At 40.1% G+C, this 15,017-nt stretch overlaps 1 protein-coding gene across 1 annotated transcript in view; it reads right to left on the bottom strand.

Annotated features, from left to right (window-relative positions):
- The window catches only part of Lix1 (limb and CNS expressed 1), a 47,786-nt gene that overhangs the window by 8,228 nt on the left and 24,541 nt on the right, over positions 1-15,017 (bottom strand). The window contains exons 3-4 of the mRNA XM_059272415.1: positions 5,415-5,555; positions 3,166-3,261 (exon numbers count right to left, since the gene is read on the bottom strand). Coding sequence (XP_059128398.1) covers positions 3,166-3,261; positions 5,415-5,555 — 237 coding nt within the window. The remainder of the gene's footprint in view (positions 1-3,165; positions 3,262-5,414; positions 5,556-15,017) is intronic.

Here is a 15,017-nt window from a genome sequence, read left to right as displayed (position 1 = left end):
TCTTGGTCCAGGGGTGGCAGTGGGAGAGTGGCCCCTACACTTAGACTGGGCAGCACAGTAGAGCTGGTGGGAATGCTTACCGGATCCCTTGCTAATAGCTACAAGGGATGAACTAGCCAGGGCAAAGCTGGAGAGCTCACCCTGTGATGAAGACAAGGGAGAGCTGGCGGGCAACTACCCAGGCCCAGAACCAGGGTTAAGTGTTGGCCCACCCCAACATCCCTCCCCATCTGTGTCGGCTAGAGCTGGGGTGGGGAAATGGGGGTGGAGAAGGGTGTCCTGTGAGCCCAGGGCTACAAGACCTTCATAGCACAGGGCAGCAACGAGATGTCCAGGAAGAGTCCCAGGGAGGGCCCAGTGTGGATAGTGTAGCAGAGACCAGGGGCCTCGAGCCAAATCAATGATTCTATGCTATGAACGCACATAAAGATGTATGGATAAAGGGGTTTACCGCATGACCCACACTGTCACACTGCAGCTTCCATGACAAGATTTTCCCTTTCTTCCTCTGCCCTCTTTTTTTCTTAAAATTTATTTTGTTTTATTGGGGGTGTGTGTGCAGGGCCAGAGGGCAGATGTGAGGATACGGGAGATGTGTGGGATCGAGATGCATGATGTGAAAGGCACAAAGAATAAATAAAAAAGAAAGTTAAAAAATATGCCTTAAAGAAGAAAGCTAAATGACTTTCCCCCTTATGAGAAGAGCTGTTCTGGATTATTTATAAATGTCCAGGTCTTTGGCTCTATAAAATGACACTGTTCTTTTTATTTTGCAGACAATAGAAATGAATTTCGGAATGGGCAAGCTCACAGATGTAAAGTGATAGGCACCCACACATAGGTCGGTATGGTTTTAAATACATGTCTTTTCTGCCATTCTTTTCCCTGTTATTTTCTCCAGTGCTTGGGGTTAGATTGTGTGTGTGTCGGGGGGGGGGGTGTAATAGATCCCTTTATAGTTTCCCCCTTTTATTATAAGGCAGGGGACTGTGAAGCATTTTGGCAGGGAGCTACATAACCTCTTGTGAAGCTTATGATTACCTAAAGGTGTCAAGGGGGAATCTGTCCATCAAGCAGCCTCTGATGTTCCAAGTAACACAATCCTTCAGAGTCATGCTTTCATGGAGTGTTTACCATGTGCCAAGCTGTTCTAGACTCTTCTCATCCTGTCCTTTTCACCTTCACACTGGGCTATGGGGCAGTACTGATATTTCCTCAGTCTTATACACTAGTGAAGAAACAGATTTAGAACTAAGGAACAGAGTAAGGCTAAAATCAGCTAGTCTACTCTGTACGTCCTCATCCACTACAGAGAAAAGTTGGAGGCTTTAGGCACCAGCTGCAACACAAAGATTAAGTTTTACCACGACAAACATTTTTGTTCATAAAATTTTGTAAGTCTGATTGCTTTCTGAAATCAAACATAAGAAAATAGAAGTACTAGGAGTAAATTCCATATTAATTTTTGCTGGTATTCTATGTCATTGGATATTTTACTTCCTTCAAGCTTAGCTGTTTAGAGGGACACACATTGCCTGCCAAATTACTACTGAATTTTCATCCACCGGGGCCAATATATGAGAAGAATTAGATGTATGAGAAAAGGAAAGAGATTGTCTTGCATGGGTCTGAAGCCAAGAGCTCAGCCATTTGCTAAGTGAAGATAATCTTCCTTGGATAACATGTGGATAATAACAACTACTTCATATGACTGTTATAGGGGTTAAATTATAGTAATAATTGTCAAATTGTCAATATTATGGCAAAGAAATTATCAAACAAGAATCAGATACTAATATCATTGTTATTAATGTTATTTTTACACTTTATAAATACAGATAGAATAAGCCAATTTTAATTAGAAACATCTGTAAGCCAAAAATGTATATATTGCAGTTAGCCCAGTGAACCACACAGCTTAGCAGAGTGTGCCTTCAACATGCCGAAAACACTTACAGTTGGCTTGCAGTTAGGCAAAAGTTTATAATATAGTATTAAATATCTTCTGTGATTTATTGAGCAATATACTGAAGAGATGAAACAGTGTTGTTTTCATGCCTACATAAAAGTGGGAAATCATAAACTGAGGATTGTGTGTGATAAGTAACAGAGTTCCTTAGCTGTTACTGCTTGTCAGATGTAGATGACATGTTGCTAATGTTGGTTTCCCTGATAGGAAGGAGAGGCACATCTTGTTTAATAGAAATATCAGATCTGAAGTAATACTTTTGAATGTACCCCCATGGAAACCCTTATTTGACTTCTGTAATAAAGGAAGAGATAGTCACAGCAAAATGTTTAACCATTTGATTTTGTTTAAAGGGAATCTTAGTCCTAAAGATCTGTTGAAGTATTACTGGGTTGTAAAACGGACATTACTCACCTGTTTCTAAGAGATGTAAAGTGACAGACACCATATGTAAGTCTGTATGGTTTTATTTTTATTTTTTTAGTTTTTTGGTTTTTTCAAGACAGAGTTTCTCTGTGTAGCTTTGCGCCTTTCCTGGAACTCACTTTGGAGACCAGGCTGGCCTTGAACTCACAGAGACCACCTGGCTCTGCCTCCCGATTGCTGGGATTAAAGGCATGCACCACCACCGCCCAGGAGTCTGTATGGTTTTAAATGAACACGTCTCCTGTCTTGTGCCATCCCCTTTCCCCTGTTATTTTCTTCTGTTTGAGGATAGTTTTGTTTGGAAAAAATATAGACTCTTTATAGTTCTCCTTTGTTGTTGTAAGACAGAGGCCCTGAAGTTTTTGGGCAGGGAACTTCATGAGAGCAGAATGTGCCATGATTGCTCTTTGATTTGGGTTAGTGAGTGTGGCTAAAATGCAGGTACCAGGCTTAATTCTAAATGGGTGAATTTAAAAAAAAAATAGATAGTTGGAATAGAAGATACTAGTGCTAATGATGAGTTACATGTCTTGGGTCTGGAGAGATGCCTCAGTAGCTAAGTCTAATTCCAGCTCCAGGGAGATCTGATACTCTGCCCTCCACAGCACCTGAGCTCATGTGCAAACACACACACACACACACACACACACACACACACACACACACACACACTCACTCACACTATTAAAAATAAATAAAATAAAAAGTTGCACATCTCCCAGGCTTCTGGATTACATTATCAAATAAATAACTGGCGGGGAGTTAGGCACCTGAAACTCCAGCATAGTCTTCCCCATGTTTGATTCCAACATGTAGTGATAGGCTCCGACACTTGTGCTGGGATCATCCGCATCATCTAAAGTGCCCTTGGGAAGAGAAGCAAACAAAGAAAATGTCACTGGTAATTCTTTCCCTACTTTGAATGAATAGGACCTAATCCTATTATTAGTCTAAATGTATTGATATCTAGTTGCTCTTGGATAAGATACTTAACCTCACCATGACTCAAATAAAGGGTGTTTTATAATCAGCTTGAATGTAGCTTTTGCTTAAAATGCTAGCAGATTGTATAACTGCTGATAGAGTAATAATCTCAAAACAAGAATTCCTTTTTTTTTTTTTAAAGGATTTCTTGTCAGTGATGCATTAATGCTTATGACGGCTGCTTTCCATGGCCGTCACTGTGGCTTACTGAAATCTTACAGCATTAACCTTATGCTGATTTCAGGCAAAACTGTATAATGCAAATTGAAAGAACTGCGCAGCCGTGTGGCTCATTCCTTTTTTCTGTTTGACTCTTAAAGGGAAGTTTTCATAATAAGCTGCTGCTGACAACATGGGTATTGATATATATAATCTCACCACTTAATACTTAAGAAACAAGGTGGGTAAAAGGTAGAAATGAGATTCTTTTTCAGCTTGGTGGTGAGGAATGACACTAAGCTCTGGAACAGCATTCAGGCTTCCTTCAGTATCCCATGGCCTTGGATTCCCACGATGGTGGGCAATAGAAACGTTGTGAGACTGAACAAACAACTGTCAGCATCAGGCAGCAGGAAATGAATAGCTTTGAATGCAATAACATTAACACACTGCTCCTGAAATATTTATGTTGGCCTTTTAAATATCCTAGGGGAAATCCACCCAGAAGCCTGCAAGCCATATATATTCTCTCTCTTTAGAAATTTCCACACACAAAAAATGACAAATTACATTTACATTGAGGGCCCTTTCCTGTCCCTAAGTAAATTCCACGTATATATAAATCAGGCATCATTTTCCTGACTTCTCTTCCTCAAAGGCACTTGTAATTTACAGGACCAGAAAAGAAAGACTTCCTTTTATCTTCAGATCAGATAGAGTGCAGAACTCTCCACTTTCTCCTAGCCAGGCTACTGGTTCTACTATCCTGCTGCCCCATCTCTTGTCTAAGTGATAAGAGCATTTATAAGGAGAAAGGGTCCCTAACAGTCTGATCATCTCCTTCATGAGCAACTGCCCTGGAAAGACAGAGCCTGTCATTTTAGCTCAGGAGGGAAAAAAAAGAGGGGGTGCTGGCACAATGACCTTTAATCCCAGAACTCACTTGGGAGGCAGAGGCGGGCAGATTTCTGTGAGTCTGAGGCCAGCCTGGTCTACATAGTGAGTTTCAGGACAGCCAGGTCTTCATAGTAAGAGCCTGTCTAAGAAAGGGGGTTTGGGGGAAAACAGAAGAAAATGGCAGAGTTTGCCCTTCTGTGATTCAAACTCCTGCCCTTAAGCACACACAGAAAACACCTGCTATAGGTGAGGTCCAGATTTCCTCTGTAGCTTACAGTTGGAGATACTGGACAGGAATTCTCAACCATTTATTGGACAAGTAAATATCTAGTCCTGGATTGTGGAGAAATTTCCCTATTTACCTTTTTAAGACACATTTTGTTATTTTCATTTTTATCTCAAAGCATTTCATTGTATCTGTCATAGAAAGTTTCAAAGCTTACCAGATGTAAACTGGTAGGAGCCATGATTATCTAACACAGAGAGCTGTCCACGCAGCTCATAGCTTCTTACACTATGAACCGCAAGGCTGCACACTGCCTGGGGAATTATTATTTACAGTAAGGACTTCAAATATTTAGCATAATTAGTTAAGTTTGTGGAAAATTAGAGCTAGTTTATCACTATATAATCAATCATTCTTCAACTGCATACATTCTTGGACTCTAAAAAAATATCTGTACTCCTCAAAAAGCAAACATTGAAATCAGTGTGATCATGTGATCTTCCTCAGTGTGAAATCTAATCAATTTTGATCCTGGTATATCAAGAGTATTAGCAAGATACACAATGGGGAGCCAGTCCCACCTTTATGATTTCTAACCTAAGGATCCATATTGCTAAACGTTAATGAGTAGATGGGTAAAAATTTAACCTGAATATTGTTGAAATGGGACATTTGCTTACTTTAATATTTCCCAAGATTCAAATGTCCTCATGTTCTCACAGAGGTCACCTCTTGCCTCCCTTTGGTACTCACACTGGTGGAGGCTACTGCTTCCTGAACACTCTCCATGATGAACTCTTTGGTGATCCTTCGGGAGGGCAGCTCGTTGAAGAGAGAGTTGATGAGCGCCACTTTAGCTGCATCCCGCCTGGCCTCTGCTCTACTTAAGCAGCACTTGAGAAGAAAGGAAAGAGACAGTTATTAAAGAAGTCGCATCTTCCATTCCAACACTGCAGCAGTGGACCTCAATGCATTTCTACTTATACATTTACATGGGTTCTGGATTCAGACTGTCAGTATTCATCTCTTAGTATGTAAGCCTTTGAACAAGTTAATTATTCTCTCTGTGCCTCGATGTCCTTTTTAGTGAAATAATAGTAGGCTTGAAGTTGAAATTGATTAATTGATATGAAGAAAGCACCAAGAATGGTCATGGTACATGATACATCATCATGCTCCATTGAAAGCATATCAGTCACATATATTTTACCATTATGATAGTTGTTAGAACATATAAGTTAGTGCAAGGACACTACTGTCAGTATATAATGCTTTTAACTTTCCAGCATTTGTTCCCTACCTTTCTTCTAGCAATAGTTCCCTGATTTTCTTGAGGATTGCCCTTTATACTTTGCTCATGTAGTTTGGATAGGAATCAAACCCATTTGGTTTTCCCAAAGTTAGGTGCCACAGACTGCCTATGCTCAATAACTTATTAAATACATTTTTTTTCAAGCTTGGCATGGTGACAACACCCTATAATCCCAGTACTTTAAAGACTGAAGCTCTGATAATTTTGAGGCTACCCTAGGCTAGAGAGGGACTGTGGGGCTTTAGCTCAGTTGTAGAGTACTTGCTTAGTATGCACAAGGCCTAGGCTTGAATCCCAATACTTTAAAATATTTTTTCCAATGCTCCCAATGTAATGTTAGTCTCCATCCTCCAAGCTTGCTTCCCTCATTGTTCACATGGGCTTGCCTGAGTGTCTGGCTTCCATTCTGTTCACTCTGTCTCTTTTCCTAATACTTAAAAGTTCCCATTCTTTGAGTTCTACTTTGGTGTGGAGTTTGGGGGTCCAGAGAGAGGTAGAAGTCCTATAAGAGCTAGAATGAAATCATACCTTTAGAGCATTTAAGACATGATGACTGCTCTCCAAGAGACTCCTATGAACACGGAGCTATAGACACTAAGGTTCCCAGTGGGAAACTAGTCTTGTGAAAAGAAGTCCAGGCCCAAGGCAAGTCAATGGAGGTAGCCAGGCAGCCCAGGCTTGTAAGATCTAGTCCACCTGAGCTTTGGGGGCTGTTTTCTGATGCACAGCTCCTACTACCTAAAATGTGAGGCTTTGAGAAACATAATGATGCATAGTGTGAAAGGATAGGGAAAGTATCGAGGATCACACTTCATTTTTCAGTTTCACAGCCTCAAAGGTTCTTTTCCCCCAACAGGAAAAACCCAAATCCTATTGTATGATATTTTGTTTATGTTCTGACAAATAAGGCTTGCCTGGAGACCAGAGGGCAGAGCTAGCCACTAGTTAACTACAGAGGCCACTTGTGGTGGCATACACCTTTAATCCCAGGACTTGGGAGGAGGAAGCAGGAAGATCAGGAGTTCAAGGAGATCCTGGACTACATGAGATTGAGTCTAAAAGAGAAACAGAGCTGTGCAGTGGTGGTGTACATCTTTAATCCCAGCACATGGAGGCTCAAACCTTTGATCCCAGCACATGGGAAGCTCAAGCCTTTGATTTCAGCACATGGGAGGTGGAGACAGGAATATAAGGAGTAGAGAGACAGAATCTCACCCCAATCAGCTTGAGGATTCATAGAGACAGGATCCCTCCCATTTGTAGAGGTGAGAAGTGACTGTGGCTGCTGCTCTGCTTCTCTGATCTTTCAGCGTTCACCCTCAATATCTGACTCTGGGTATTTATTGATAAGACTAATTAGGATTGCATTCAAAATCCTTCTTGTGTGCTTTCCGCAGCACTCTTTACCCTACACTGACATTTCTGCCCTGTCTCCAGGCACGTACAACCTTGTATCATTTAGAGCCCAGTTTCTCCTCCCCAGGTCCACAAACCCAGTTTGAATCCCTGAGATCAGGTTCCATGTCTCCAAACTTTACAAATAGCAGGAATGCTCTACTGTAATAATCATGTAGGTAAAGTAATCACTTCTTTTGACCATCCCCCCCCCCCAAACTTTTGTGCTTGGAATTTTTGTATGCTTTAACAGTCTTCACAATGTCCAAACCAGGATCAGTGCTTGTGTACCATCAGGGCATGGAAAAAGTAGTAATTACAAGGACTTTTAAAACAATGGGCAAGGGGTGTGTGTGTGTGTGTGTGTGTGTGTGTGTGTGTGTGTGTGTGTGTAAGACAGAGACAGAGACAGAAACAGAGAGACAGGGAGAGGGAGAGGCAGAAGAAGTTTAATGCTTGGACTCCAGCTTATGGAAGGTGGTGGAACTTTTAGGAAACGGGGCCTCTGGGAGAGAAAGTTAAATCATTAGAGACGTGCCCCAGGAGAAAACACTGGGACCTCAACACCTCTTCCCTCTCTCTTTGTCTCCTGTTTGGCAAGAGGAAAACAGCTTTGCTCAACCATGCATGCTCTCTGCCATAATGCTCTGATTCACAACAGGCCCCAAAGTAGAACAGCCAATTGACTATGGACTTTTTAAGACCATAAGAAAAATGAACTTTTATTCTCTCAGATATTTGGTATAGTGAGGGTAAATGACAAACACACCTTTAAATGAATAGAGCTGAAGTTCTAAAATGTGTATAGAAAAACAGTGGATGTGGGGTAGCTGGGTCTCTTTAGTGTTGGATGACAAGCAAAAGGGCTTTTGGTATAGCTTTAGGTAGGAAGCCTTTCAGACTTTAGACGTCTTCTAAGGTTTAGGCTATCTGTGTTAAGTCAGAGAGTTCTACATACAGTTTTATTTTGTGCGGTACACTTGGCCAGAAATACACGGGGCCATGAAGTCTGAGTCAATTGACCTTTAGTAATGCTTAGATGCTGCCTCTTCCAGGAAGCTTTGCCTACCACTCTCAAGCCAGGATGAAGGCACTGACCATACTTGAATGTAATTGTTTGCTGATCTTTGCCTGCTGTCTCCTACCTGCATGCCCTGTTACATAATTTTCTTTGTGCTCCTACCCTATTACATAATTTTGATGTAATTTTCTTTGTATCTCTGCCTATTACAATTTACTGAATGACTAATGGGCTGAAACATAGGAAACTCAGTAGCAAATCAATAAAACACCTGAAAAATGTGCAAGAAATTCTTTCAAGAATAAATGTATATATACTTCTTTTTCTTAAAAAGTACTATTCCTATATATTTTATATGGTATTTTAATTCAGCAATATGAAAATATATTAAGCCTGAACTAATTATTCATAAGGATAACTGGCTTCAGACTCTGATATGAGCATTTTTGCCAATGTGTAGAATATATTTGTTTTTCTTTGAAAAGAATAAACTCTCATTAGAAAGAAAGGCTTTGAAATAAAGCAAACAAAACAATTCTAAAAAAAAAAAAGAAATAAAGAAAGGTTTTTGCCAATATTACACAACATCTATAACAGCAGCTCTCATCTTAATAGCAGTTTGGCTTTACAAAATCTACAACAGAGCTTTGGGATTTCAGAATTTAGGGAATAAGATTCAGGTCAGAGCGGTCTTAAACTCTTAAAAAAAATCTGCCTGTCTAAATAACAGCAATTTAAGCCAACTTTCAGGGAGAGGGGGAGAGTGAGACAGAGTAAACACAGCACAGTCAAAAGAAGCTATCTACTTAAATAAGAGCAGCTAAGTACTAGATCAAAGGCAGCATGTACATTTACAGCCGTATGGCACTGCCTCACAGATCAAAGGATACCTAGGCAGGCAACAGACAGGGCCTTTACCAGAGAAGCATGGAAAAGGAAGGTGGGAAACTCAGCTAATCTCAAGATGTGAGAACAGACACCTGTCTTTACTTATTTTATTGTTTCAGAGTACTTGATTTTTTTTTCTTCTTCCAATGGGGAGAAAGTGTGCCTGTTAAAAAGTACATAAAATAAAATAAGTTCTGAGCCATCAAAGAACTTTTCTTTCTATTGTTCTTTATATTTCTGAAAGACACGCACTTCAGAATGTCTGTAATGCCAGCCAGCTGCTTTCTTCCGAGCCAGTAACTGCCACCTGTTTTGCTTTTGAGAGGTTTAAGGAGAACCTTTCACCCATAGGAACATGTACTTGGGCAAGCAATTTAGCTCATTTGCAGTCTGCTTGGAGTGTCAAAACCACACAGTCCAGATGCTCCTGTAAGAACAGGCACGTTCAGTGTCAACCACCAAACAATGGGAACCACTGTACGAAAATAAAACATGGCAAGTTACAGGGCATTTTATTGTTTTCCAAACTGGTTACCAAGGACATCAGATGGGGGTAAGTGAAGTATGATGTTATTTCAAAGCAGCTTCCTGCTAGAATTAGACTTCCCTGTATGGTTTATTCTTGCTATTTTTCCACCAGACCTCATCGTAAATACAGATCTGTAAACTGTGCCTTATGTGCTGACCATTCTTACTTGTTAATACACACAGACAGCTTTCATCCTTTCCATTCTATGAAAGTTCTGAGCTTGAATATTCAACAGTCAAAATCTTTAGCAAAGTCAGCTGTGGACTTCTTAGGTATGCGAAACTAGACGCTTTGTGAGTGGCCAGCAGACCCCACTCAGGCGTTTGTCTTACTACTCAGGTGTCTTTTATTTGCTAGTAGATTGTAAACTATTATAATCATTAATGCCTTCTAATACTAAAGCAAAAACAAAAGTCTCCTCCCTGATGACCCCTCCCTCCACAAAAAACAAACAAACAAACAAAACACAGAATGTTGTATTTCTTGGGAAAGCCATTTAAAAACAATGGTGGGTCAAAAAAAAAAATGCCCTCACTGGCCCATTCTTTCTCCCACTCCTCTCCACTCTGGAGCAGTTTTAGTCAATGGAACGTGGCAGAAGTGACAGTATATTTCTCTAATATTGGTTTATAAAAACCCCGTGGCTTCCATCGTGGTCCTGTTTGCCTTTTCTCTGATTACCTGCATGAATAAAAGTTAGCTGATGTATATGAGCAGCTGTATGGAAAGGCACACATGTCCAAGAAAAAAAGCTTGTTGTCAATAGCCACCTCAATGAGTCTTGAAGGATACCCAATCCGACCTCCCAATGACAGCATCTAATCTGACAGCCTGACTGCCACCTCCAGCAGGTGGTGAGCCAGAAGTGCCCAGATTCCAGAGTCTTGAACATGTTTGTAAGTTTTAAAGCAATTTGTTATACAACAAAAGATAACTATTACAGAGGCTTTGCTTGCTTCAGCTAATTGAGAATTTTCTTAGCGCACTCTTGGGGGAGAGCTCAATAGCAGAGATCTTATTGCTGAGCCTGAGTGCTTTGGTCCTGTGCTAAGCATTTTATGGTTAATATCATGTCTAGTTATTACAACAATCCTGTGAGGTTGATATTATTACTACCCTTATTTTGTAATTGTGGAAACACAGACTTTACAAAGGTTATGTATCCCAAGGTCATGGGACTTAAAAAGTAAACAAATAAAGATCCTTTCTCAAGTGTATCTACCCAGTAGTTTATTGTGTACTTCCTAAGATAGCTAACTCAAATTTATCTAAAGTCACATACCATTCCCTAAACCCATATAGTACTCCAGAAAGATTTCTCACTTTGATATTCCATGGCTCACTTTGACAGAAGATTCCAAACTTGATTTCATTTAAAAGAAAAAGTGAAGAAAATGTAGCTCATTGGGAAGGGCAACGTGCTGATGGTCACCTTAATGTTCTCTTTCCTATTCTCTGCTTTTCTGGACTGCAGGGAAAGGCAGAGATAGAAAGGTTGGCTATGGCTTGATCAAAGAACAGTATCATTTTGTCTGTCTCTGGTTGGATATGCCCTCATAGATACCATGGGGCTAAATGTTATAATGTAAGTATTGATCAACAATTTTAAGAAGGGTTTGGTAACTCTTCAAGAATAAAAGTCATTTCCATTAAACTTTCCAAATTCTACTGGATAAGAAAATTTCCCCAAGCCCAGACTCTTTTGGCTTTGTATTTTATTTTGGAGTTTAGGTCATCAGCTAGTCAGTAGGATCTCACAGGTGACCCAATAAAGATCCCCCACTGAACCTACCCAGTAACTCAAGTCCAATAGTTCAAAACCTTTAATGTTCATGTTGTTGTCACCTGGTAACTTGTTAAATATGTGTATTTCCCAGCTCCAAACTGACTGAGTCAAAGTATCTTCAGATGGGAGAGCATCGAGAACAGTATGCATGTATGTGTCATGTGTATATGTGTGTGTGTGGGAGGACTGATTTCAGCACATGCATACCATGGAACGTTCCTGGAGAACAATCTTTTGGAGAATTCATTTAGAGGGAAGGGGAAAATTTTAGGAGTTAGCTCTCTCCTTCTACCTTGGATCCCAGAGATCTTTAAAGCAGTTTTACCTGCTGAGCCATCTTGCTGGCTGGCCTTCTACCTTATTTTTGGGGGACAGGATCTTTCACTAACTTGGAGATCACCAATTAGTTAGATTGGCTTGCCAGCAAGCTCAAGGACCTAGTACTGGGATCATAGGCACATGTGTCCACGCCTAGCTTTTTTTTGTGTGGGTACTGGAGATCAAATTTATAACCTTATGTTTGTACAACAAATACTTTATCCACTGACCCAGCACCCCATCTCCCAGTTAGGCATTTAAATAAGACTTCCAGGTGATTCTGAAGCCCCTAGACCCATTCTTAGAAGAAAGACGATGTAAAAGTCCAAATAAAATATGGTGACATAATGCTTTCAGCCAGCCTATGTAGAAGCTTCCTTATCTTCATGGTAAATCCTGTGTTGTGAGTATAGAACAGTGCTAGTTCCTCAATAGAAGAACTGTTTCTATCTAAGAATAGAGCAAAGCAATATTCAGGTTTAAAAAGTTCTTTGATAGCTCTTCTAAAAGTTGCTGGCTTTTCTAAATTACATTGATGTTCTGCTTTTCTTCTCAGGAGTTTTTATTTCTTCTATGGTAAACTGTACAATGTCAAGATGTAATCAAGATTAATTTGTAGGTTGTCTACAAATCAAATAGTAGCTAGTTTTTTTTTTTTTTTAGAATGCAAAGACATTCTTAAAGTAACTTAAATAAAATTTGGTAATCACAGACAAATTTTAAGTGAAATGCCTAATAAGAAATTAGTATCATTTTTAATAATTCATGAAACACTTAAAAACTGTTTATAGGTGTGTTCCTTATAGGACATCTTCTTGTCAGTCTGACACAATTCAGAATAAAGAGTAACTGTCATAGCATCTGTCAATGGATTAATTTTCATCCATAACTTATTTTAAAAAATAAGCAGGAGGCATGTGTTGAGTCATCATTTTTACACACAAGATTTTATTGAACATATATCCTAGATATGGTAGGTTCTGCTGGGAAGCATGTGAAAAGACATCAGGATAAAGGACCTAACTCCATCTTAACAGATTTTCTGCAATTATTCATCCATGTGCTTTAAAGATTAAGAAAAAGGTTCTTCCAGTCTGAAATCTATAGAGCCAAATTAAGTACACTCTACTTAGTACCCGTGAATGGCAGCTGGAGAGCTGCAAGGGCCCAAAAGGCAAGGTTTTGAATAACAGTAATGTAATAGTGTTACTGATGACTGTAAGGATATGAGAACTCGGGTTAAAGATTCATCTTCGCTGGGGTCAAGGACAGATCAGTGATATTTAGTGATATTTAGGACTCACTCAACAGTTTATTGTACCCAAGGAGCTCTCCCACACTAAGATTTTTGCAAGTGGCAAACCAAATAAACTGGCTGTGAGAGGTGAAAATTCTTGTCCTAATCTTAAATGTTGTAATGTCTGTCATTCAAGTGGTTGAGAAAATTTTTCCTTTGCAAGCTGTGGTCTGAGTTTCTGCAAGTGACTTGCAGAGTTTGTGTGTATGGCCTGTGGGCTCTGGTCAGTGTCATCAACACCTCAGTTTCATCCTGACATCGAACAAGACTTCAACAAAAAGAATTCCACAAGCCAGGCCCTACTGCTCTCAGTTCTTTAAGGCTTTGACCTCCCAGGTCAGAGCATGAACATTTGCACGTGTTCCGATATATTTGGTTGTGGATGTATTAGCATTTGCCCCTTCCAGATGGTGATGTGAAAAAGGCAACTGCTGAGTTTCCATCACTCAGGTTAATACCTTTCTGCAGGTCAGGCTGGAGGCAAGTATGTGGGGACAATTCAAGTCCCTGTGTGTGCTGAGAACAGGGGTCTTTGCTAGGCATGGGGGAGGGGACTGGTTTGAGAATTCAGTGTTCAGGGAAAATTCACCAGTTCCTGTCAACTTAGAGGAACATTTCAGGCATATGGTGGGTCAGAATGTTTTTTCATAATATAAACCACCTGCTTCCCTCCTCGTTTACCTCTGCTTGAAATGCTATTCTACACATGTACCTAGACCAAAGTCCCTGGTAACCATTATGATCTCAAATTGTACCGTGCGTCTTCAAGGTTCCCTCCCTCCCTTCCAGCCTTTCTTCCTTCTTTATTCTTTTCTCTCTCTCTTCATCTTTTTCTTTTTTTAAAGTTTACGTGAAGACAAGATGAATTAATCAAGGCTCAAATTTTTGGCTTATTTGGAGACTACAGAGATGAGTGGCTCAGCAGTTAAGAGCACTCACTGCTCTTCCAGAGAACCAATGTTTGGTTCCCATCACCCACATCAGATGGTTCACAACCACCTGTAACTCCAGTTCCAGGGCATCCAACACCTTTTTTCTAGCCTCAGAAGGCACCTGTACACACATGGCATACACTCATACAGACATGCATACATGTACTTAAAAAAAGAGAATTCTTAAAAATATTTCTTTTGGCTTATTTTTTTATAGTAATTTTGGTGTAAATGGATTGCATGAGAGGGATGAGATGATGACGGATAGAAAGTCAATCTTACCTGCTCAGCAACTTAGTAAGATGGTGAACATCTTCCCACAGTGTATTACAAGGGCTATAAGACTCCTGTGGAGATATCCTGACATCCTTGTTTTACTATGGGTCTTCTCTCTCTCTCTCTCTCTCTCTCTCTCTCTCTCTCTCTCTCTCTCTCTCTCTCTCGTTTTTTTTTTTTTGTTTTGTTTTGTTTTTTCGAGAAACGGTTTCTCTGTGTAGTTTTGGTACCTGTCCTGGATCTCGCTCTGTAAACCAGGCTGGCCTTGAATTCACAGAGATCTGCCTGGCTCTGCCTCCTGAGTCCTGGGATTAAAGGCGTGAGTATCACCGCCCGGCTTATTATGGGTCTTCTCTAAGCTTTCCTTTCTCTATATGCTACCATTCTCTCTGGAAAGTCATGCATCTCTACTCACTTTGTTTAATAAGGAAAGAAGCAGATGAGAGTTAAGGAAGAAGGAATAAAGGGTCTTATTAAAACAATACACCAAAAAAAAAAAAAACAACAAAAAACAAAACAAAACAATACACATGTCTAAGATACATGCAGGTCATTAAAGACTGATGATTAGCTGCCATGCCTTTCCAGTGGAATGGGGTTAT

The sequence above is a fragment of the Peromyscus eremicus genome, chromosome 8b (genome assembly GCF_949786415.1).
Source record: "Peromyscus eremicus chromosome 8b, PerEre_H2_v1, whole genome shotgun sequence".
NCBI lineage: Eukaryota > Metazoa > Chordata > Mammalia > Rodentia > Cricetidae > Peromyscus > Peromyscus eremicus.
This window is presented reverse-complemented; position numbering and strand designations above follow the sequence as displayed.